Source organism: Strix aluco, chromosome 16 (assembly GCF_031877795.1).
Source record: "Strix aluco isolate bStrAlu1 chromosome 16, bStrAlu1.hap1, whole genome shotgun sequence".
Lineage (NCBI taxonomy): Eukaryota > Metazoa > Chordata > Aves > Strigiformes > Strigidae > Strix > Strix aluco.
The window spans coordinates 20,442,658-20,467,349 of record NC_133946.1 but is presented as its reverse complement, the minus strand read 5'-3'; the positions used below and the strand labels follow the sequence as shown (position 1 = coordinate 20,467,349).

General features: G+C 41.4%; 1 protein-coding gene across 3 annotated transcripts; it reads left to right on the top strand.

Moving 5' to 3' along the window:
• The first annotated feature begins 381 nt into the window (after window positions 1-381).
• Window positions 382-24,472, top strand: CHKA (choline kinase alpha). Of its 3 annotated transcripts, none has more exons than XM_074842653.1 (12): window positions 382-805; window positions 4,764-4,875; window positions 11,925-11,978; window positions 16,043-16,156; window positions 16,772-16,905; window positions 17,182-17,286; window positions 17,644-17,702; window positions 19,301-19,388; window positions 20,294-20,402; window positions 21,924-22,030; window positions 22,370-22,451; window positions 23,223-24,472. In XM_074842653.1, the coding sequence occupies exons 1-12, from the start codon at window positions 471-473 to the stop codon at window positions 23,280-23,282; spliced, it is 1,359 nt and encodes a 452-aa protein (XP_074698754.1). In that variant the 5' UTR covers window positions 382-470; the 3' UTR covers window positions 23,283-24,472. The 3 variants fall into 3 exon arrangements, with proteins under 3 accessions (XP_074698754.1, XP_074698757.1, XP_074698758.1); XM_074842656.1 differs by lacking the exon at window positions 382-805 and adding an exon at window positions 2,205-2,479; XM_074842657.1 differs by lacking the exon at window positions 382-805 and adding an exon at window positions 3,512-3,527.
• Window positions 24,473-24,692: the final 220 nt, after the last annotated feature.

Sequence of the window (24,692 nt, the reverse complement as noted above, 5' to 3'; positions counted from 1 at the left end):
AACCCCTCCTGGGGCCGGAGCGGCGGCCGCCGGGCTGAGGGGAGCGGCGGGGGCAGGGCTGGGGGAGGGCTGGGCCCGGCGGGCCGCGGAGAAGAGGGGAGGGGTCACCTTGCGCTGCGCGCGCGCCCCCCCTCCCTCCCCGTGCCCCGAGCTGCGCGCGCCGGTCACCGGGACAACCGGGGACGGGCCAATCAGCGCGCTCCGTGCCCGCCCCTCGCGCTCCCCGGCGCACCAATCAGCGGGCGCTGCGGGAGCCGGCGGCCAATCAGGGCTGGGGAGAGGGAGCGCGAGGCGAGCGGGCCCGCGTGCCGCGCTGCCTATAAAAGGGGGGGCCGGGAGCGGGCGCGCGGCTCACTCGCCGCTGGCGCTGGCGGCGGAAGGACGCGTGCGAGGGGAGGGAGGGAGCGCGCGCTGCCGGCCCGCCCGCCCTGCGCCCCCGCGCCCGCCGCCGCGCCCGCCCGCCCCGCGCGATGAAGACCAAGTTCTGTAATGGCGAGACCGACCCCTCTCCGCTCGGGCTCCTCCTCGGCTGCAGCTCCGGCGGGGGCGGCGGCGTCCTCCCCGCCGCTGGGCAGCCCCCCTCGCCGCTGGCTCACGCCGACCCCGAGGGGAAGGACCCCGTCGCGGCGGGCAGAGGCGGGGGCGCCGCGACCCCGCCTTCCGCCTTGCTGCTGCCGCCGCCGCCCGAGGAGGAGCCGCCGCTCGACCCCCGGACGCGGCGCAAGGCGTATCTGTGGTGTAAGGAGTTCCTGCCCGGGGCCTGGCGGGGGCTGCGGGAGGAGCAGCTGCGCATCAGCCCCATCAGGTCAGCGCTGAGGGGGGGGGCTGGTCCCTGTGGGGCGGGGGCGGGGCCGCTTGGTCGCTGGGAGTCGGAGCCGCTTCCTGCCGCAGGCGCTGCGGGAGATCAGGCTTTCCCTCTTTTACTTTTTTTTTTTTAAAAAAAAAACCCTTCCTAAATTTTCTTTTCTGGGCGGAGGGGCGTAGGCTGGCTGCCGCGTGGGGAGCGACTGCGCATCCGCCCCCAGCATTCGCTGTGGGGCGGCCGCGGGCATCCCGCGTACCGGCGCGGGGGGTGTGCGGCTGGCGGGGCCGGCGGGACCCACCGCCTCGGCGCGGGGAGCCCGGCCCGGGGGCAGGTGGAAGGCGCCGGGGCCGCTGCGGCAAACCCCCCCGGCCGGGAGAGGGTGGTGGTGCGAGGCGGCTGGTGCTGCAGCGCGACGGCAGCGCCTCGGCCCTCAGCCAGGGGAGGGGCCCCGGACCTTGACGGTAAAAGTGGTGGAGCTGGCAGAAGCTGCTGCACCGAGCACGGAGCTCCCTCCTGAGAAAAAAGAGCCTTTTGTGGCGTGGTCCTGACCGTTCTAAAATGCAGAAGTTAGCAGGTGAATGCGGTGTATTGATGATGTGAATCATCTTTTAGCATATATAGTAACAAGTGCGTGTGACTCAGCAAGCTGGCAGCAGAAATATGTAAATTGGGGATGTTCTAGAAGCCATATGCAATGTGTGTGAGATCCTTGCCTTCTTTGAGGAATTCCTCTTTTTTCTATCAGTCCTGTGTGCTAGTTACACCGGTGTTAGTTCAGAGTTTCATTTTTTACAGACGACTTGTCTAGTGTCTGAGTACTTGATCATTCAACCTGATCAAGTGTAGAGTCGCATACAGTTTCAAAGGATATCATAGAATCATACGGTTGTCAGCTTCTCCCCTTGAGTCCTGAGTTTGCTTTCCTAGTGTTTCTACTTCTGTTGATACATGAAATACATGCAGATCTACTCGCTAAGAGAGCATAAACTGTTGACAGAGCTCTGATATATAAAAGTATAATCAAAACCCATCATGCTCACTTCTAAATGTATTTTAAAAGCCTTATTAAAAACGAGCAACTCACTGAAAGCTAGTGCAGGTAGTATTTGTATTTTTAGATCATTTCTCCTCACTTGACCATAATAAGTTTATGAAGGCAGAGAATTTTTAGAAGGCTGATGCTGTTCCTAGGCAGTAGACTAGTCTGATAATATGTCTGTAATCTGACTTGCTTAATTCTGTTTTTATCCTTATTAGTGTGTACTGCTGACTTTGGTACTTACTTCCTAAAGCCTATCACGGTTATTCTTGCATTTCTTGGAAATTTTCCCTCTGAGACACCACTTCCAATGGTTTCTGGGTTGGGTGGGAGAGAGGATGGGCTGAGACTTAAGAATGTGTAAAATCATGCTAATTGGCAGTTGCATTCATTTTGGCAAAAGTCTTTTCACCACTTCCATCTACAGGGAACGCAGCATTGTATTGACTTGTTCCCGTTCCGCAGCAGTCGGGCCCGCTGTGCGTTCTCCAGTGTCTCTGTCAGTATTGCCATTTTGGCTGCCTTAGTGCAAGGCATGCTCGGGAGCAGCTGTGAGGTACTTGGGATCAGAGGATGAAGGGGTCCAGTCCTTGTTTGAAAGCAGAGAAATAGATTTGCATCTAATCAGAACGCAGGTATATAAGCACATCTAACGGCTGTGGGTGTGATTTGGGGAAAGCTATGGGAAGCTTTGAAAATAGGTGACCCCTTTGGAAGGGCTTACCTTCACCTAATTTGTAGCAGTAGATAACTGGTGGCTTTATCTCTGTAAGAGTGAGATATGCCCTTTTGACCCTTAAACAAGCTGCTGAGTCTCCTGACCTTTCAGGAGAACAATACCTTTTATTAGACTCCCTTATGGATTTCCTTGATTAGATGTAACTTTTGAAGTCTTAAGTACATAAAACTATAGTGAAACTTCTATTTAATGGAGTTCAGCCTCAGTAAGACACTCCTGTTTGGCTGGAGAGGTACAAAAAAGTTTCTGGGCTTTTGTGCACTGTATGCAGGCTGAGCATGTGTTTAAGTAACATAACTGTTTGTACAGAATTTTGAGCTTTGTCAGGTACTTTCTGTATATGTGTTTAGTTCTTATTTTCAACAAAATCTACATCAGAGACTTAGAAAAGGTGTCAATTGTTTTTTTAAAAAAACCTGTCTAGCACAGTTTAAATGAAGCCAGAAGTGTAGTTGGTATAACCAACCAATGTTCTGAATTGCATCTGAAATAGTCTGGCTTTGCTCCTCATTTGATATCCTTTCCATCTGTCTGTTTTTTCTACCTTCATGGTTCAAAGTTACTTCATGTCTCTTGTCTCTAAACATCCTTTTTTGGCTGCCTGCCAAGCCACCTGGTTCTCTTCTGTCTTTCCTGAGCATATTGTGCAGCTGCTGTTTTACCCTATTTTCTTGAGATTTCTTTTTTCTTCTCAGTTGTTGACTTCAAATATGTAGTCCAGCCCTCCTCCTCTGTGTCATCTCCCAGTGAATACATACATGTTGTCTACTTCTTGGTAGCCTTTTTCTAGAGAAAGACTTTACTATTTCCCCACTGCCTTGTAAAGAGAATCCAGAAAAATATTTGAAAGAGCATTGAGAGGGGTGTCAGGTTAGGACTAAGAACTGCATTTTAGCCACTGCATGGATCTGCCATGGATTCCTGGAATCAAAGCTCACTGCAAGGTAATGATAAATACTTATGTTTTGGGTGTTCTGAAAAACTGCATTACTTTGTGAAGAAAATGACAACACGACAGAGGTACTACTATTTAAATTCTAGAGTTAGTGCCGTGAGTTCTGTAGCATGCTACAAGTAAAATTGCTGACTTAAATCTGTGCTGCCTCATCCCTTTACTGCTAGCTGCTGTATTTGGATTGTATCTGTTTTTGAAAGCTTGCTCTTTAGTAGTGAGGCAGACAAGTTTTTTCAGTAGAGCTGATTTACACTTGTTTGGCAAGTAAACCAAAGGTTTCACTATTTTTTTCCTCTGATAGTAGAGGAAGAAGTAATAGGGAAAATCTAGTGAAGAAGGGAAATTTGAAAACTTATTAATGAACGTACTGATGGTGAAGAGGAGGCAGAAAGACAGTGTAGCAAAGAAAATGGGGCTTGAGTAGACTGGTGTTCTTCATGGGCTACTACTACAAGTCAAAAAACTTAGCTTCTCTAATCTAGTAACTATCTAGCTTGGTAAACCTGTTGAAAACCAAGTTTGGGACTTTTTCCTGGAAGAATGCTGTTGTAAAACTAATTATATGAAAAGCCAGCATGCATGTATAACCCATGAGTGATTGAAGCAAAGGATTCCCTAGTTGTCTCTTACCTGGTAAGATTCTGAGAGTGACTTTGATTTTGACAAATACATGAGTAATTTCTTTATTTTAAAGAACTGCTTTAATTTGTAAATTTCAAAATTGAAAACGAGTCCCTAAGAATGGTAGTGTAAGACTTTCATCAGTGATGCTGTAGCACAGGTATCAGGTTAAATCTTTGTAGCTGTGATTCCAGCTCTTAATTCAAACTTAAGGTTTTATACTCACTGCATGGTTTTAGGCTTATTCTGCTGTCATCTTGTTTGTGCAACCAGGTATATCTGACAGGACTCCAGTATCGCTTTCTAGAAGTCCTGAAAATAATTAACAGAAGTCTACATCTTATCTTAGTTGCAGTTTGTTCACAGCTTGAGCTGTAATTTGATCTTGATGGTGAACTCTGCATTAAGAAGCATGAAGCTGCCATTCTTTTTCATTGAAGCCTTATATGTCATGAGTTATGGGTGCTGTTGGAAAATTGTTTCTCATGTTAAGAGTTGATCAGTTAATCATACTAAAAGGATGATTAGTGCGCCTCTAATTTGTAGAAAATGAAACATGTATGCTCATCCAAGTTAGCTGATAAGCTTGCCTTTCTCTTGACAGAGGTGGCCTCAGCAACATGCTGTTTCAGTGCTCGCTACCTGACACCATTGAGACAGTTGCAGATGAACCACGGAAAGTTCTCCTGCGCTTATACGGTGCAATCCTGCAGATGGTGAGTATGTAGAGTGCTTTGGGAGTGGGAGGGTTCCTGGAGCTTAATTGTGATGTGTTTGGAGATCTTCATTTGTGACACACTACAAGTGTGTGCTGCTTTATCCTTTTGGGAATGTGTTTTAGTGGTACTAGGGTAGATTGCTAGCTTAAAGCAGTTTTCTTCAACGCTTGTTATTGTCTAGAACTTACACTCCTTTCTATACAGATCCTGACTGGTGTGTATCAGCTGAAGGCTCATTTGCTGTCTGTTTGATTAGTAATGTTTTGTTTATGTGTTAAGCTTGGACTGTGGTGTTTCAGAAGAGTTATTAAAGTTTGCTTCTGTACAGTATGTAGGACTTTGGCATAACTAGCAAGATTGCAAGAGACTAAACTGCTTAATCTTAATCTTGGTAGCATTTAAGAATCTCGGAGATTAAAGTTGAAGGTATTGTCAAACTTGTACAGTGCTCAAGCATTTTATTAGATCTCATGGGTAATTGTGTTGCTGGAAAATTTGATTTATAGTGTTAGAATAAAAACAAAGCACAAACATCAATACCGTACAGCCATCTCATTCCCAAACATGCTTTCCTAAATGTGTGATATGCCTCGTAACTGGCATAGAAGCTTAGCCAGATGTTTGTCGAACTCTTCTAATGTTACTTTTACTTGGTTAGTAAAGTGTAAATAGCATTGAAATTTGTCAAACCTTAAGAGAAGTGGTTGGCAAATCTGTTTCAAATTGTAAGGTTTAAAATCAATAATATTTTCTGAAGGTGATTTCTAAAACTTACAGGCTGTTACTGTAGGACTGAACAGCAGCTCTTCTCCTACCCATCTCTGCTAGACGCTTGATTATATTGTAAATAAATAATCATAAGTGTTTAACCTCATGAAAAATTGCAGCTTCATAAAATTACATTTAGATGTTGACAATTGTTCCTATTTGAGAGGGTCTCGTTTTATTATCCATTAATTTGATATCTTCCAGTACTCTGTCACTTGCTTTGAATAACTGATCCAATATCTGCAGGAGATTGACTGTTCCTGAAATTTCAGCCCATTCTTCCTGCTTCTACTGCCTTGACCAAACTTACTATTAAAAATCTCATTGGATACTGTCACTTAACTGGCTTTAAAGTGTTCTTTGATTATATGTGGGAGGTATTAACTTTCCCGTGGTAGCAAACTTTACCAGAAATATGTAAAAGATTCCAGTGGTTTGAAATAGCACGAAATGCTTGGCTACACCACTGTATGTGTTGGGAAAGTTAAACTGTTAAACAAGAAAAGTGTGTAGAAATTCATTAATTCAAGCTTAAATAGTCTTTAGTTTAAGAGACACCAAAAGCAAGGCGAAAAAAAAATGGTGGTGAGAAACTGTGTTTTTGAAATGGCTCCTAGGGTTGATACTAAGAATTTTTTTCAGAATCAATGGCTTTTATGTAATGCTGACTGAATATGTAGAAGGCTTGAGTAGGAACATGGGCTGTAAAACTACTGTAGTGGTAGAACTTCTGTTGCCCTAGAGCTGTGAAGAAATGTGGCCTTTCCCTTATATTTCAAAGGAAAAGTAAAGTAAATTAGACTCGAATTTGGTTGCCCTCCTCTTCCCTCAGGGTTTTTTTACTTGCCTTTTCTGTGCCCCTATCCACTGAAGAAATCAAAATAAAATTTTGGGCTCTAAAATCAGAACTAATTTGGTTTGAAAATTGAAAGTGTGTTCATAACTTTCTAACCTTTCTACTCTTGGTGTTGAAGGATCTTTTGAGATGTCTAACTTCCTTTATTTCCGTAGTGGCAGTGAAATGACTGCTCTTGTTGGTGCAGTTCACTAAAGGTTAAGTAAGCAGAGAAAGTCCCAAGGTAAAACTTTCAGATTGCATTGAGGTTCACAATTTTTGTCGACAAACATTTGTCTCTTCCAGCCCCTCTACCTTAAATGCAGGTTAAAATATAAGCAAACTGTTTTATTGGGGTATTTTGAAAACTTCACTTAGGATTCTTACGAATTTCTGGGTGGCATAAGCAGAATCTTATGACAAGCCTGTTAAGATGGAGTAATTTGATATTTTTTTAGTAATGTTGCTTAAGTCTAAAGCCCTATAGAAATTAAGGGATGCTGCTTAAGTTTTGAGACCTTATGCTAAAATCGCGACTTAATTCTCAATGACTTAATTGTAACTGCCACTGGGTATTAGTAGTTACCACTTGTTTGTTTGAGCCTTTGTAGCATGTTTTAACTCTTGTCCATTTTACTTTCTGTTGAAATTGGAGCACAAAACAGTGATAATATCCGCTCTTCTTATTCCTTTACTGTAAATACTATAGATCTATAGCAATCTGCACCAAATTGTTGTATGTACAGAAGACAAGCTTAAGTTAAAATTCTGACTAGCAGTGAGAAACAGATACCTGATACTAACGTAAGAATGAATGATACTGGCACCATAATTCTTTGAGCCACCTTTTAAAGGAACCTTCTTTGCTGTTTGAAAATAGCCCCAGTTTGCTTATTATGAATCTTGGAAGACACAAATGTCAGTACATGAAACTCATCCAATATAAACCATGCCAGTTGGCTAAAGCTGCCACACAGGGAAGGCTTTGTGCCTTCCTCTGTCATAGCTGATGTGTTTAAGCCAATTTTTTGTGTGCATGACTGTTTTGGGGGGAGCTGGGGGGAGATGAACTGAGCTGGCTCGGCCATTATTACGAATGGTCGCACTGGCATGGATGTTTAAAAATCAAGGACTTCTCTTGAGTATATCCTTGAGCAGAACTTTTTTTTTAAGACAAGTATTTGTGCTTGTGACAGGTTAAAGTACTAACCACATTAAAACTCAAATGTTTGAGGCACAATGCAGATATGTTCTACGTTGAAAAATGGGAAATGTCTTACTCTGCTTCACTTATTCTTGCTCCAGCTTAGTTGCTAAATTTAAAGGGGAGCATTGAAAGTAAAACTTCCTCATGTTAAACTGTCTTTAACTGTTGGCTATTATTGGTGTTAAAACAACCGAAACAAAAGGTTCTCCAACAATATGCCATTTAATATCCAGACTTTAAGATTGGATTTCATATGCAGATCACTGTAGTGTTTCTACTTAATTTCAGAACACCCAAAACTTCCCGCATCTTAGAAATGCTGATAGGATTTCAACATAAGATAGCATCCAAAAAAAATTAAGGTGAATTTCTTTGAAGCTCACCCATCAAAAGGTAACTTGGGGATTGATTCCCATTCTTTTACACATGTCAAAAGAACCTTGAACTCTGATTCACTGGGGCTTGTTACTTTGCAACAGCCAAAACAAAATCTTATATATAAATGAGGAAAAACAAACCAGTATATCTAATGTTCCTCTCTGGTCTCTCAATTTCTCTGTGAGCAGATGCAAAATAAGTATAAATGGTTGCCACAGTTCTGTGGTAAATCTCTTTCCATACCTGCCTTGCTGCCTTTTATTTTTTGTAACTAAATAAAATGCAGACTGCTGTGTAACTGTAATTATCAACGTCTTCTGTGGTTGTTGGTGTCCATGTCTGTTTGTAGCATGGAGTAACTACAAATCCCTGGCACTGGCAGACGGCTTGAAAGAAACCAAGCACCTCTTATGGGGATATATTTGTGTTGGGTGGAGTTAAGGGTATTCTGGGGGTAATGTACCACTTTAGTTGTATATGCATGTGTTCTCTGCTGCAGGCTTGCCCATGCGATCGTGCCTAGAGCACTCTGGTTTCCAGGTGACAGACACGATTCACGGTATAGTATGAGATCTCTGAAGTCGGAGCATTCTCTACAGCTTTCGTTTTCTTTAGTACTGGATTTCATTGTTTAAAAATAAGGCTTAAGTAGCACCAGCTACTGTCTGTGCATCTGAATGTTTACAGCTGTAACAAAATACCAAAGTACTGCCCCTTCCTTTCCTCTGCTCCCTCATGAGAGAATGGTAACTTGAAATGAAGAGGATTAGAGATGTCTTTGTGGCTTTTGTAGGGCTTGAACCAGGAATTATTCTTCACATGCTAGATTGTAGGACTTAAGCAAATTAGTGTCAGTTGCTTCAGGTCTGGCAGGGATCAGTGATCAATGGCAGATTCTTAGAAGCAGAAATAGTTAGTGCTGAATCTAAAACTGTTTGTGTTCCCATACCCTGACATTCAGATCGATGTCTTTCAACAGCTTCTAGAATTAAGAAAAGTTTCACCTGCATAGGTTGCCTCTAACCTCTCAGGTAGTTCTTGTAATGTTGTAATTCCTGGGGATATGAATTCCTAGGGATTTGCCTAAATCAAAGTATTGCTTGAAAACTATTAAAGCTGAGTAAACTCAGAAAAATGGAGTAATAATGTAAGATTTAAATCTGTGGGCAGAGCTAAGGGTTAGTTGGGAAAAAAAGGTGCAAGTTCCTCCTCTATACAGGATTTTCTGGCCAAGCATCATTTGGGATTTTTGATACAGAGCTCATCTTCCAGCTACAAGAGAAATAAATTTGGGGCATTAGAGAGGAAATGAACTCCTCAATTTTTCTGCGTCAAACTGCCAGATGTATAAACACTGTCTGGTTGTCTTCTGATCACAGATCAGATAATGTGCAATGTCTCCCATTCTAGGACTTTCATCTTGTACCTGAAGCTTCCTGCCTTAAAATCAATTTATGTGATCACAAAGTAGACTTATCTATAACAACTTCTGTTGTCTCTGTGCATACAGCTGTCCTCCCTTCCTAAAACTGTAGTGAGCTTTCTTAATCCGCTCTGAGAATAAACCTTCCCACAGTAAAAGAAACTCCAAACAACTATTTAAAGAAATCATAAAGATGTAGAACATGTGTCCATTTCTAGTTAATGTTTCTATAGAGTGTGATTAAAAACATCCAGCAGTTACTATGTCATTCTCTTATTGTGGGTAATTAAAATCTCCTCATTGCTGTTGAGGCCAGTAGCTCCCAGAATTGGACATAAGTTGGAGCGAGCTGTTAGTGTTCATGGAAAAAACAAGGTTTTGATTGGTTTAGGCAAGAACACGAGTGAAATAGGTACATCAAATACCTCATGGTATGAGATGTTTCACTTTGAACTACTGTTCTCATAGGTGATTGTGTGGTCAAAAAAATGATCAAATCCTACCACTTTAACATCAGTTAAACTCTTAAACTTCTGTTACATAAAATTACATCCTGCTTACTTCGTTCTCCTTGACCACATGTACTGGAGACTTTCCTAATTCTAGGCTGAGCACATGGCCACTTGTGAAGACTGATCCTCTCCAAGCTCCCATTCGTATTTGCAAGTTATTTACAAACTACTTTGTATTCATTCTCCTCTGGACACTAATGCTCCATGCTGAGGGAACAGAAAAGAGGAAGGGATGCCGCAGAAGTCTCCTTTTCTGATGACTCTGCAGTACACATCCCGAACTGTCTCTTTCTAATGGCACAGTAGATGCCATTAGGCTATCTCCAACACTAATTTGAGGTGGACTCTTAGAACTGGCTAGCTCTTTATGCAGTATGACTTCTGGAAAGTGGATGCCAGTTCAGGTTCTAGGGAAAAGCCTATTCTGCTTACCTTCTGATGAACTGAACCATTCTGAGAGCACCATTAATCAGGAAAGACTCCTGGATGGTGAGTAACTTTCTGACTGTTCAAGAAAAATCTGTAAGATGCAAGAGTGGTATTGATGTAGGACATGCCTGTTCAGAGAAGCCCTCTGTAAATGACTTTAATACTATTGAGTAGTTACGCACTTAGCTTTAGTGAATATGTTTTGACTTTATTAATTTCCTTGAAAGGAATATAAACTAATAGTAGTTTTCATATTGTCTTGTTTTAAACTTACTATTGTAGTGGAATGGGAAGTACTTGCTGAAAGACCATCGATTCATGTTAACTATACTTCTTCTATAGCTTCTGAAATACTGTAACTGCATAGCTTGTGTAAATCATTAGCTTGTTGTATTGTACTTAAGGCAGCTGGTGTTGCTTAACTGTGTTCCATTAAGTTCATATTTCCACCCTTGTTTTGGACATGTTAGAGCTTTGGAACAGAAAGGTATGCACACGGTTCTATGAATCAAACGTTTTTGTTCAGAAGGTGGAGATGCAGGCTACCTTTATGGGCCTCTAAAGCTAGTCTGGTTTAAACAGTCAACGGTGGAATTGCAACATAAATAGCAGCCACAAACTGTCGCTAATTCTAAGCAAATATTTGCTTTCTCTTCTCCTTACCTTCAAGCCCTTTAAAGGACAAGGTTTTTATTACATCTTGAATTTTAAATGTGCAGCTCTACTAAAAGCATGTGCCACTGAGGGTTCAGTTGCTGAGGGTATGGTTTGATACTCTGAAACTGCTTTATAAAGGCTGTTAACAATCCTAGAACAATACGTTATGCATGGAATTTGTTAGTTTTGCTAGTATACTGCAGTTCTTACTGAGACATCTTGAGCTTACATGGGCAGCTCATCTGAAGAGAAATCTTGGATTTGCATGGCCAGTGGGACATTGTCCATATAGCCTAGACAGCATACTGTAAATAAGGAAATTCTAGTCACAAGAAAATTGGAAAATAAGGTAATAGAAAAGAGCAGGTGCTTTGCAAGCTTCATAACATGCCTCTTGTAATAGTCCTTGTAAGGCTTTGATGTACTCTCTGTAATGTATCTCAAGTGCTTTAGCTGCAAGAAGAATATCCCAGATGTCATGCAGAGGGACTTAATTGTCTCTTAATTAAAAATGTTCCTCTAAGCTTATCATACATTGAAATCTTATTTTGAAATACTAGGAAACAACAAAAACATACCTGAAAAATCAGCCCTCAGGCTATTTACAGGAGTGGCTTGGTCTCAGTGGCACATCCTTTTGAAAGACTTTGGAACTGTTGAAATAGTGTGGTGGTCAGAGGTCAGATGGATACTAGTGCTGTAGCTGTCACAGATCAAGACAGTCTTGAGACATCTAGTTAATTGTAGCTGGCACTTCTACTCCCTTTGTTCTGGTGGTTGCAGATTAATCATGTTAAATTTCATCTTCTCATTGTGTTTGCTTTTTCTCATTCATAGAGGTCCTGTACTAAAGGAGAGTCTGTACAGTCTCAGAAGGAAAATGACTTGCAAGTGAGTAACTAAATTTGCTTATTTCACAGAATTTTATAGGTGAGAGAGAAATGTGGTGATCCTGCTTGTTCTAAACCAGTAGTTACTCCACCTGGTGTCTGGGCTGTTTCTAGAAACCATAAACAGTAAAGAAAATAAATCTATTTGCTCATAGAAGTAACACCATAATGTGAGTGTCTGTACGTAGTTTGGAAAGATTTAAGCATTCCACATTAATAAGAAACACCCCCATTCTACTCTAAATGGTTTATTACCATTTCTAACACTGGTATCAGTACCACTATTTCTAATACTAATACTTTCTTTAGTAGAGGAGAATCAGTACACTGCCATACCTAATCCCTGTTTTGAGGCAAGTAGATGAAGCTGGAGAGAACTTTCTCTTGAACACAAAGTGTTTCTAATTTAGCATTGTGCTTGGGTCATCTGTGTTCTGCAGACTTTAAAGTTCTTGCATTTGGAAGCATTTCTGCTCATGCAGCATAATGTGTAGTTTAGTGTAATTGTTCATAAAGTCATCTGAACAGAATTTGGTAATGTAGATTTCTACCCTGGCAGTATTTTTTTCAGTAAGGGATAACGTTGCAGCATGTTAGCCAGATGCTTTGCTTGTTATGTACTATCATTTTTCAGCTCTGTAATGGTTTTGGCAGTGAGTGGGGAGGAGTACGTTTTACTCGTTTGATAAGTGCTGCTTTTCTCCCCTTGTATTTTCTGCCTACTGGGAATGCCATCTGAAACAGTTCAAGCATTTGTGCTTTTTCTAGTGAGTTGAAACTGGTTTTAAAATTTCTGTTGAATGACTGCTTTTGAAGTTTTGTTGAACTTTCAGTTAAGTTTACTGGAACAGCTTCAATCAGTTGAACCAAGACTGAACTGAAAAATGTACTGATTTGATTCCTCAGTTTTCTTCAACAGATGAAAAATGGAGGTGGCTTGATTTCTCCCCTGCCCCAAGCCAGTAAAAAAAGTTCCTAAAGTTATAAAAGAAAACAAAAATGCAAACGAGCCCCACCCTGCTGCCAGCAGCTCATAGAAGTTTTGCAGTACAGGAAGCAAGGCTTTGAACTTCAGAACAGTCTTTATTGCCTGAAAATATTGATTCTATGCTGATAGGTTTTTGTTTTCTACTATTAATGTCATAGTGCTGGAACTTCACTGTTTGATCAGTGTACTTAAGAATTCCTGTCAGGATGGATTTGTTAATTTTCTTGAGTCTAGGTAAAAATTGTAGGTAAGTCATCAGAGGAGTTAATGTCACCCTTTGGAGAGAAGAAAAACTTCTGGGTAGCCCCAAAATGTTCTGGATCCCCAGCAAAAGCATTGTAGGTGTTCTGAGCTGCCTGGTGTTTGACAGCTGTGACTAGAGATGGGATAGTCTTCTGTCAGCTCGTAAGGTCTTTTAACAGGGATTATCTATGTTTTACCTTGGTTTTTTATAATTATGGGTAATTTTTCTCAAAATATTACTACTTCAGGTATTTTATAGTAAGGTTTTTTGTTGAAGCAAGAATAAAGCAAAAGCTTCAGTTCCAACTGACATACAGAAAGGCTTTTGATCTCTCCGTGCCTGAATTGGAGTTGTGTACTGGAAAAGTCTTGTAGAGAGTGTTTATAACTCTTAGGTTTAAAACTCAACATCCAGCTCTAAGTATTCATTTAAAAGTGAGAGTGGTCAAATCTCCAGAAGCTTGTTTTATGTACAAGTGCTCATGGTTACATCTGTTTGAAACTGATTAAAATGGAGAGGTTCAGAGCTTAAAACAACAGGTTGTTGTCTTGGCAATGTAAGTATATTGCAAAGTATTTGAAGGCATTGAGATGCATAGTTTACTTAATTACAATGCTTGATCCTTTAAAAAAGCCAACATTTAACTGGAGTTAGATATCTAGATTTGTTCAGTGTCCATATGAAGTATGCTGTAGGATTTTCTAATGTCCTTAGCAGTTTATTTCCACACCTGTACTTGACAGTAGTGTGTGGAGGGGAGGCTTGGTAAAAGGTCCATCAGGTCTTGGGAAGGAGAAGCCTTTGTGCCCTAGATAAGTAGATGATATCATTCCAGAGCTCTCACTGGACTTGTTCTCAGGTGACAGTTCTGCTACAGTAGAGGAAGTTCTTTTGGTGCTCTGAAATTCTTTGTCTTGAGAGGCAGGCACCAGAGCATTCAAACTTGAATATTCTTATACTACTGCTTTTAGATAACATTTGCCTGTACTTTTTTAATCTTGAAGACCTTTCATGGAGAGAGGCAGCCATCCTTGTTAACACTGCTGACACAGACAGTTACAAACCTACGAGCATGTAGTTGTGATTATCTGAAGATTCTAAATTTTTAAGCATGTCTTAAAGGACTAGGGCTGGGCAGACATGTGGCAGAAGTAACCCAGCAGCGCACTGTTGAGTAATTGGAAATTTCACTATTTCTGGTTGTCACTTCTGATGCATTAAGGGACATCTTAATGAAGAACATTTGGCACTGCTGTTATCCAAGTATCATGAGTTGGTTTTTCAGTAATATGTGGAAACAAGGAACTGCCATCTTACTGGGAACAACCAACAGGATTGCTGTAATCACACTTTTAAAACACCCTGGTGTTGTACCATGCATGGACAAATTCAGTATCAGCTGATAATGGAGTAGACATTCAGTAACCTGCATCTAATTTGCTTTTTGGTTCTTGACATTGGACTTCAGAACTGAGCTGCATAGTTCAGATCTGTGCTGGTGAGGGCATGTGAAATGATTCAAAGTGTATTTTTGATGCATTAGTTCTGCTTGGAGGAGTTGAGATGGTAAAATGGGCTGACATGGGTGCAATACATTTGTATGCAAATGATCTTAAACTCTCAATTGATATTCTTGATGACTCACTTTTTATTGAAGTTAATGCTTCAGAACATAGTTATGAGTCTTTTCTACAATATGAAATGCCAGAATTTCTTGAAGATGCCAGAATAATAAGGTGTGGGCCAGCAATAAAAGTAATTTACCAGCAGAACTGCCTGGAGTGTACTCACAAGTGGAACTTGTATAAAAAGAGTTACTTGCTGTCTGAGACTGCAGTGACTACAGTAACACCAAAGGCTCTGTAGGCTGAAATACCTGAGAGCTTTCTTAATTTTGTGCTCTTAATTCTTATGCTTTTAAGTGTTATGGGTCAGACTTTGAGATGAGTTGCTCAAAAGTAGGCAGAGGCTTAGCAGAGCTTTAGGATTTGAGTACAGCTGCGTTGTGGTTCACATAATTGCTAGTTGTAGTGATTTATAATGTGGCTTCTGTGTTTACTTACAGCTAATCTTACCCATCAGGAAAGCTGTACTTCAGTAATTTTAACTGTGGTTTTGAGACATATTTCTATTAATTTTTAAATGTTCATATTAAAAAGCTATCTCCTCATGACTGTTATGGACTGAGTCTATTGATGTAAGGAAAATGTTGAAGAAAAGTTATGGAAATTTGAGGTACGTTTGGAGGTAGAAAAGGAGGAATGTTTATTCACACACATGCTCCTTAGCAGGAGTTTAAATAAAAGAGGGAAGACCTAAAATGTGCTTAATGGAAACAAATCCTAAATCATTCTTCTAAATGAAACAATTGGTTAGTTCAGTTGTTCACTTCATTCACTCGCATAGTTAAAATGTCCTTTTGTGAGGCAGTGTTCCAAAGTGTGTTAAAATAGCCAAGGATAATATTTATAGTTCCTGTGCTGTGCTTCAGTAGGATAAACTCCTTCAGGAAATGAATTTGCAGAGTTTCCACACGTTAGGGAGGAGAGGGTGTTTTGGTTTTTGCATAGTTTTCCTTTGGTCTGGCCCACCAACAGTACCTGTTAAGTAATACAGATTTTCCTCCCCGGCTTTAAACTTGAAAGCAAAATATTTGTTTTGCTCCCCCTGCTAACTGAGTTGCTATTAGTCAAGAAACTTTGGTTAGTAAAATGTTGAGTCTTCTTTTTAAAGCTAACCCTAAAATTTCTCACTTTGTAGCAGTTTAGCTATTCTGCACACCTAAGTTCATTTCTGTGCAAGCACCAACTAATGCTTTAATTTTTTTTCGTAGGGGGCAGAAGCCATGGTTCTGGAAAGTGTTATGTTTGCCATTCTTGCAGAGAGAGCTCTTGGCCCAAAGCTGTATGGAATCTTTCCACAAGGGCGACTGGAGGAATTCATTCCCGTAAGTCCTGTGCATGATTAGTCAGTGGGCTGCTGGTAGCTGTTTTAATTGATCATGACAGGAAGGTCTCTGGACTGCTCAGAAAAGCAGGGATGTGGGAATGGAATACTTGGCAGCCTGGAGTAATTGCTAGCTGTAATTTGATACAGTTACAGTGGGTGTTGGAGAGCCCAATTATAGCTCTTGCCAGGGAGAGATATCTAAAAACTCTTCAGCTGAGGCAGAGACTAATAAATGAAGACAAAAAGCCTGTTAGATACCAAACATAGCATTGGAAGCTGTGGAGTAACGCTTTCCTTTAACAGCAACAAGAGCAGAGCTTTTGATGTTCTTCAATATTTATACCCAATCTACTTTGAAGGTATTCTTAGTGTGAGATGTGATATTCCCCAAGTCTTGATCTAGAAGAGAATTGACTAAGTCATAAGTAAGCTGGGCTGGCTAACTCGGCTTTTCCAAAGAGGGCAATTTTGTAAGTTCATTTGGGATGAAAAATGTATTGCTTGAGTACTATACTAGTATTTTATACTATACTACATAGAGACTAATGCTAGTGTTTGTAAGTAATCACAATTTTAAAATTAACTATTTTAAGAATACTATATTTTATTACAGAGCAGGAAACTAAGTACTGAAGAACTAAGCTTACCTGACATATCTGCTGAAATAGCTGAGAAGATGGCTAGATTTCATGGCATGAAAATGCCATTTAATAAAGAACCTAAGTGGCTTTTTGGAACAATGGAAAAGTAAGTTATGTAATACTTTCAAGTATGGAAAAAAGGTGACCTGCTGTAATTTTGATAAGCAGATTGTTCTTCCTGAATGCCTGAGAGCACAAGCTCTCACTGTACCCAGGAACTGTTTCGTAGTTACTTGAGGAACTTAAATGACCTTGAATAGTAACGCTTTCTTTAGTAAATCCTTTTTTAAACTTTCTCAATTTTAGTTTAAATGGTATCCTAGTATGGGAAGACTAATATACTTAGTCACAAATGCTGTACTATTGTCTCTATTTTTAACAGATATCTAAATCAAGTGCTGAGGATTAAATTTACCAGAGAATCCAGAACTAGAAAACTGAACAAACTCCTCAGTTACAATCTCCCCCAGGAAATGAAAAATCTAAGGTAAGCTTGTCTGCCACTGCCTTCCAATTTGCACAGTTTCAGTATGAATTTGTGTACTTGTTCAGACACATTATACAGTACCCTATATTCATTTTACTTTACAAGCTGGGGATTGGTTTTGGTTCTGTAACCAACCTGAGTCTCATATGACTACAGAATGATACGATCAGTTGCTGATCTGACTTGCTGATCAGTGAAGTCCAGCTTAGTTGTCCTGATCTTGGACTTCTAAATGAGAAAATAGGGTCTTGCTAGAAATGAATAGTGCTTCATATTCTTACAACAAAATCCATTCTTTACTTGGGAGTGGAACTGAACTTAGTGATTTGTTACTCACAAGATACTCTTGTTTTCTAGAGCTATGCTTGAAGCTACTTTCTCACCGGTCGTATTTTGCCACAATGACTGTCAAGAAGGTAAGCTGCTGATATTTCATGACCTTGTTCAGTGATGCAGTATTAGAGCCTTTTCTGGTCACTTGTTTGCTTTCTGAGAGGTAGTCATGTTACCAGGGCAATGGGCAGGCAGCTGACCTGAACCAGCAGCCTGTGCACTCCCAGTGTGCAACAGTTGCAATGCAAAGTGCATTGGCTTCAGCAGCCCTTCAGGCTGGTAACGCCTGCTGTCAGAGCTGGATTAAGCCAAACGTGTATGCATGCTCTGTTAGTACAGCTCAGTTGGTGCTGGGAGCCTTGGGTGCTTTTTAAGACTGTTTCTTAGCTGTCTGCAATATATATATATGATCAGGGTAGGTTATACTTTAGTCCTTTTAGAAGAAAGCTACTGGAAAAGTACAGTGAATGGTGAAAATGGAGACTAGAGTAGTTTGACTTGGCAGTTCTCAGCTTCTACTGGTAAGAAACATTGGGAAAACCTTATCCACCTTTTTTTAGTGCTTTTTGAGTCATGGAGGGAATACATTTTTCTGAGCCAGTTGTCTAGAGAGGCGTTGGGTTTGCTGTGCTTGTGCTCCCCATCCCCTGTACAGTGGGTGCGCTGGGCTGAGCTGGAAGCATGCTACACTAGGACCATATGCAGGGCTGTTCTGTTCTTGGCAGTGCCAGCCTTTGTTAGCTAAGGCTGAGGAACGGGCCTGGAAGAGGATTGCTCTGGAGGATAGGCACATAAAGATAGGGAGCACAAGGGGAAAAAGCCACTGATCTGAGGTCTGAAGAGCTAGCTCAACAGTGGTGGAGTTCAGTGTCTCAGTGCTGGTGTGGTAAGGTGCAGTACTGGAGGAGTTGGAGCAGGCTGGGGCTGGGGCAAGCTTTGGAACCTAAATTTCCAAGGTGAGAGTGGTGAAATACTGTCCTTGTTCTGTTGGCGCAAGGGTATGGCATAGAGAACAGATGTACCTGTGGAGAGGGAACAAACTATTGCAGAAATTAAAATGACTCTAAATTTATTTACTAGTTGACACTTGACAGACAGATTTGATATCTTTCAGGTGAATCATAGTGAGAAAGTGAATTGAAAGACAGATAAAGCAGTTTCCCTGCTATAAAGGAAAAGGCTGAGCTGCTCTATAGGTACCGGTTGTGCCACATACTAGAACAGCAGTGATCAGTCTGTGGCTTTCAGGCTGCTGAAAAGCAATTCCTGTCCCAAGTGTAGTGTGATCCGTGGTAGTGCTATGCAGGTACGTGAGATGCTGCATAATTTAGATCCTGAGCTGTGGAAAGAAACAGTTCAGCAAGGGCTGCTGGGGCTGACTGTGTCACCTGGGTTAGCTGCCAGCTTGACACTAGAGAAGCAGGACCATTGGGAGAACAAATCTACCTCTGCCTGTACAGAAGAAAACTTTCTTGCTTTCAGCTTTACAAGGTTTATAGTATATATCTCAGCTTCAAATGAGCTGGTACACAGCCAGTGCAGCTTGGCTTTTCCTGTCATTTGTCTGCACAGATGTAAGGGATAACTGGGATTATGTGAACAACAATTAAGGTACATTATTGCTTTTCTGCAATTTTCCTGGGACTTCATTGAATATGCTGTATTATCTTAAAATTTTCAGGTAATGTCTTGCTTCTGGAAGGCAGAGAGAATTCAGAAAACCAAAAGCTGATGCTCATTGACTTTGAATACAGCAGCTATAATTACCGGTAAGTCATTTTATTTTCTATTCAGCAGGAAAGTGTATGACTTGCTCTCACCGTAGCATGTAGAAAGTGCTGCACTGCTGATTGTTCTGGTGAATTGTGTTCTGCTCTATTAGTAGTCAACGGCAAATATAACTAGTCAGAACAGCTCTGGTCCCAACGTCATTGAATATAAGCGTACACCAGTTGAAGTTGTTGGAGCTCCTTGTCCAGACTAGAGAGCTTCTTTATGCACAAATAGCTCCTGCTACCATGTCAAAATTTCTTTTTAGTGAGATGAGGGGAATGGTGGATTGTGTGTGTAATTACGTATATAGGGCAGGTTTGCTTTTGTGCTTCTTTCATCAGCTCTTTCAAATGGCAGATGAGAGTAATCCTAGGTTTTTCACTACATGGTTACACAAAATGCTTTCTGTCCTTACCTCAGTCATCTAGTCCCTGTGTTTAAGGATGATCTAAGTGTGTGGAGTCACTGGGATCATTAAACGTTAGCATAGCTGGAACATAACGGAACCCTGAATTCCAGTAATGTAAAAGTGGGATATGTTAAATACTTTGAGTATGACCTCTTTGCCTGCAATAATGCTAACCTTAGAGATGCGTCTGACTTTGTGTTGAGATGTAGTGTATACTCAAGTATTAACTGTCTCCATTGGTATAAAACTTGCTAGCAAAGTCTAGTATTTTCATGTAGCTGGTAGCTTTCATTCTTAACTGCCCATCTTTACTAATTGATTTTAATAACTTGCAAAAGAGTTTTATTCTAGTCATCAATTCCTCTAGCAAAACTGCAGTAAGTTCTAAGTAGCCTTGTGCTTTTAAACTGGATTTTGGGTTTGCTTAAGCAAAAACAGATTGCAAGTATGCAAATACTTAGGTACTCAGTCTTTATCTCTTTTTTTTTTCAGAGGATTTGACATTGGAAATCACTTCTGTGAATGGATGTATGATTACACATATGAGAAGTACCCATTCTTCAAAGCAAGTGTTCTTAAATATCCTTCAAAGAAGCAACAGGTAGGCACATAAGACATGATCAGTAAAATGCAAGTGTTCACAGCCTTCAAATCTCAACTCCCTTTTCCAATTCTGTTTTGGACTTACTCTGTCCCAAGAACTTTCCTCCATGACTTCATCAAATGTAACACTTTCTGTAGGCCTGATGACCTTTGATTTGAAAATCATAGTAAATCACAGAATCACAGAATTGTCTAGGTTGGAAAAGACCTAGAAGATCATCCAGTCCAACCATTGACCTAACACTGACAGATCCCAACTACACCAGATCCCTCAGCGCTAAGTCAACTTTACTCTTAAAACACCTCCAGGGATGGGGACTCCACCACCTCCCTGGGCAGCCCATTCCAATGCCTAACCACCCGTTCCATAAAGAAATGCTTCCTAATATCCAGTCTAAACCTTCCCTGGAGCAACTTGAGGCCATTCCCTCTTGTCCTATCGCTTGTTACTTGGTTCAAGAGACTCATCCCCAGCTCTCTGCACCCTCCTTTCAAGTAGCTGTAGAGGGCCATGAGGTCTCCCCTCAGCCTCCTCTTCTCCAGACTAAACCCCCCCAGTTCCCTCAGCCGCTCCCCATCAGACCTGTGCTCCAGACCCTGCACCAGCTCCGTTGCCCTTCTCTGGACACACTCGAGTCATTCAATGTCCTTTTTGGAGTGAGGGGCCCAAAACTGAACCCAGTCATCAAGGGGCGGCCTCACCAGTGCCAAGTACAGGGGCAGGATCACTTCCCTGTCCCTGCTGGCCACGCTATTTCTGATGCAAGCCAGGATGCCATTGGCCTTGGCCACCTGGGCACACTGCTGGCTCCTGTTCAGCCGGCTGTCAGTCAAGCCCCCAGGTCCCTCTCTGCCAGGCAGCTCTCCAGCCACTCCTCCCCAAGCCTGTAGCGCTGCTGGGGGTTGTTGTGGCCCAAGGGCAGCACCCAGCATTTGGCCTTATTGAAACTCCTCCAGTTGGCCTCAGCCCATCACTCCAGCCTGTCCAGGTCTCTCTGCAGAGCCTCCCTACCCTCGATCAACAGATCAACACTCCCACCCAACTTGGTGTCACCTGCAAACTTACTGAGGGTGCACTCGATCCCCTCGTCTAGATCATCAATAAAGATATTAAAGAGGAGTGGCCCCAAAACCGAGACCTGGGGGACACCACTCGTGACCAGCCGCCAACTGGATTTAACTCTGTTCACCACAACACCAATATTCTACCCTGGATAGTTATTAGGAAGTTTTTGTGTGCCCCATGTAGCTATCCACCACAAAAAGTCCAGTAGTTGTGGACTCAGCTGTGAAATTAGTTGGCAGTAGCAAAGTGTTGTCTGTTGTCCTAATATTATGGCTTGTCTTAAGCCAGACTTCCAAGCAGTTAGTGTAACTACCATTAATTTTAAAGCTAAGCCCAGCAACTGTTGATGTGTGGAAAAAATAGATGACAGTTTATTAGAAGGCTTGCCTACTTCTGAAGGAAGCAAATATGTCCGAGATGAAGAGTTGTAACTGTTGTTTACTTGCCTTCCAGCTCCATTTTATCTCCAGTTACCTGTCTGCATTCCATGATGGCTTTGAAAATCTGAGCAATGAAGAGAAGTCCAAACTAGAAGAAGAAGTGTTGATAGAAGTTAACAGGTAACCTGTCTTCCACAGCTGTATCTTGAAACACTGTGTTACCTGTACCTGTATACCTCACTGCGTGGAGAAACTTCAGCCCAGAGAGATTATAAGATATTTGTATGTGGTAAAGAAAAATGTGTCCATTGTAACCTTTAGCGATGTGATATACACTATTAGTGGAGTAAACAAAATACTGCTCCATGGGGAAGCTAATGGAATTATTTTTTTATATTGTCATAGTGGAAGAAAAGGTGTGGACATCCCCAAACTAGGCAATACTATTCTAACAGGATATTGAAATAAGGCGAGGTGACTTAGCTGGGTATTTCAATAAACAGAGCTTTGTAATTTCAGGTTTGCCCTTGCATCACACTTCTTCTGGGGTCTGTGGTCGATTATACAAGCAAAGATCTCATCCATTGAGTTTGGTTACCTGGTAAGTTATTTAATTACAGTTTCATGTAACTAAAAATGTATGTTCTAACCTGTGGTACATTATCAGTAAATGAAATGGCCTCTCACAGCAACCGGTACCTTCTAAGTGGAGTAAAACTTTTTAAAGTCAATGTGTTACTAGTTTGTGCTCTTAAGAATGTAAAGAACATCTTAAGATCATAAAAACTTCAGAAATTCTTCCCATTGTTACATAGACTATAGCCTAATGTGTCAGGCCTTGCGGTGAAGTATTCTTCTGCAATAAGAGATTGTGTGCAGGAGGGAAGCCAGCATGCAGTAGGTGTGAATTTGGAAACTTGAGTAGTCAAAGTGCACGTGTAACAACACGTTGGTATTTGGTGTGCAAGAGTATCAATGCCAGGTAGCTGCTTGTACTTGAGAAACGGATCAGTCTAACTCTTGATACATGTTCCATGTACTGTAAGGTGATCTAACTGTCAGGGATGCCGAATAGCCTGCAGGGAGTGATGTGGAAGCCATCCGTTTTAGTGAAACCCTAAACTTTTAGCTCCTGTTTTTTGACATGCTGGCAGCAGCTAATAGTGTTAGCACTGAAATAAGATTGGAGGAAACTTCAAGGGGCCACACCACCTCTGGAGAGATCATCCTCCCAAACAGAACTCATTAATGCCTTGAGACAGTGGATTAGGGAGGTAACACACTTAATACCTTCATTATGCTTCCCCATCTGAAATAAGAAAACTCAGCTGTGTTTACTGTATTGAGCACTGACTGTCCCTTATTTCTCCAGGAATATGCGTTATCCAGATTTGATGCGTACTTTGATCAGAAGAGGAAGCTGAAGGTGTGAATGTGGGAGGAGTGGCCTGTTGGTTACTGTACGAAGAGGGCAGCTGGACAGAACTTACACTGTGCTTAGGCTACTGTATCTCTAACGAAGGTGTCACTGGATTCCAGTTCCTTGGAATGCAGGTGTACAGTACTGAAGACTGTATAAAAATGACTTGTTTACAGTTTCGTAAATACTTGGAATGAGATTGGGAGGCAAACGTAAAACACAACAGTGCAATATCTTTAAATCTTTTTGATCTAGAAGGTATTTTATATTATGGGAGAAGCTTACAATTAAGTGTCAATACCACATGCATCAGAGCAAACAGTGTTACTGTGAGTACGTTTTCTAGGGGGGTGTTGGTATTATGGTTTGTTGTAAGCAGAGCAGTTGTAAAAGGTGATTCACTGTAGACACTGCCTCTTAAGGAGGAGGAAAAGCGAAGGAGACAACTGTTAAACTGTGAAGTAGGCTTAAAATCTTACTGTGAGATTAGGTTCAACATGCCCCACGAACACTATCTTCAAAGCTGCTGATACGTTACACCACTTTAACCATAAAGCAACTAAACACACTGAAGCAGTTACGCCTTCAGGTGTTACCTACACATACATGAATGTTTCTCTTAAGCTGGTGTGCCTGTGAAGTGAAGTATGAATGAACTTTGAACTGGACATTCTGAAGGAGTTTGTCTTGAACTGTTCATTCCATGTCCTTAAGAACATGCTTTAGCCCAGCCTGGTTGTCTCAAAACGCTGTCCCCTGCGCAGGGCGTTCTGTGGGCTGGCAGCACTGGGCAGAGTGCCTTGAATTGCTCTAGCGACTCCCCAGGTAACTGGATTGGCATTGACAATACTTGTAACTGGAGCCCATCTCTCTTCTTGTGTTGCCACAGTATATGGCTGTAAGAAATAGTAGAGCCAAAGACTGCGGAGAACACTTCAGGAAATTGCTGTTCTGCCCATCCAATGCTTATGTGACTTGGGAGGTGCTTTTCTGGCACCTTCAGATTTCATCATGTCCCAGCAATCCAGTAAAGTGGAGCGTCTTGTGGGGAACAATAATGTGTATATTGAAACTTGAGTATAATCTGTGTACATGTCATCTACAGATTTCTTTAGATTTTTGGGAGCTCATTTATTTTGAATGTTATTTGTTTGTGCTTTCTAACACTGTATTATAAATAATAAACTTCTAAGTCTACCCTTTTTCACTTGTATAGCAAATACTGTTTCAAGCAGCTGAAAAAATATGCAGCATTTCATGTACAGTATCACATAACTTGTAAGAGCTGTCATTTTATTCTCTAGGATAGAGTCCTTTTCCATACACTCAATTATTAATACTTTATAATAAATATAAAGCACTTAAAAACATTACAGTTGATATTCTTAAGTCTTCGTTATATCTGCAGATATAAAATGAATG

Bases quoted from the DNA above. Each gene is read 5' to 3' on its own strand.
- CHKA (XM_074842653.1), top strand. From the start codon at position 471: ATGAAGACCAAGTTCTGTAATGGCGAGACCGACCCCTCTCCGCTCGGG. The intron at 4,876-11,924 runs GTGAGTATGTAG...TCTCATTCATAG, and splicing joins ACGGTGCAATCCTGCAGATG to AGGTCCTGTACTAAAGGAGA. The intron at 16,906-17,181 runs GTAAGTTATGTA...TATTTTTAACAG, and splicing joins CTTTTTGGAACAATGGAAAA to ATATCTAAATCAAGTGCTGA.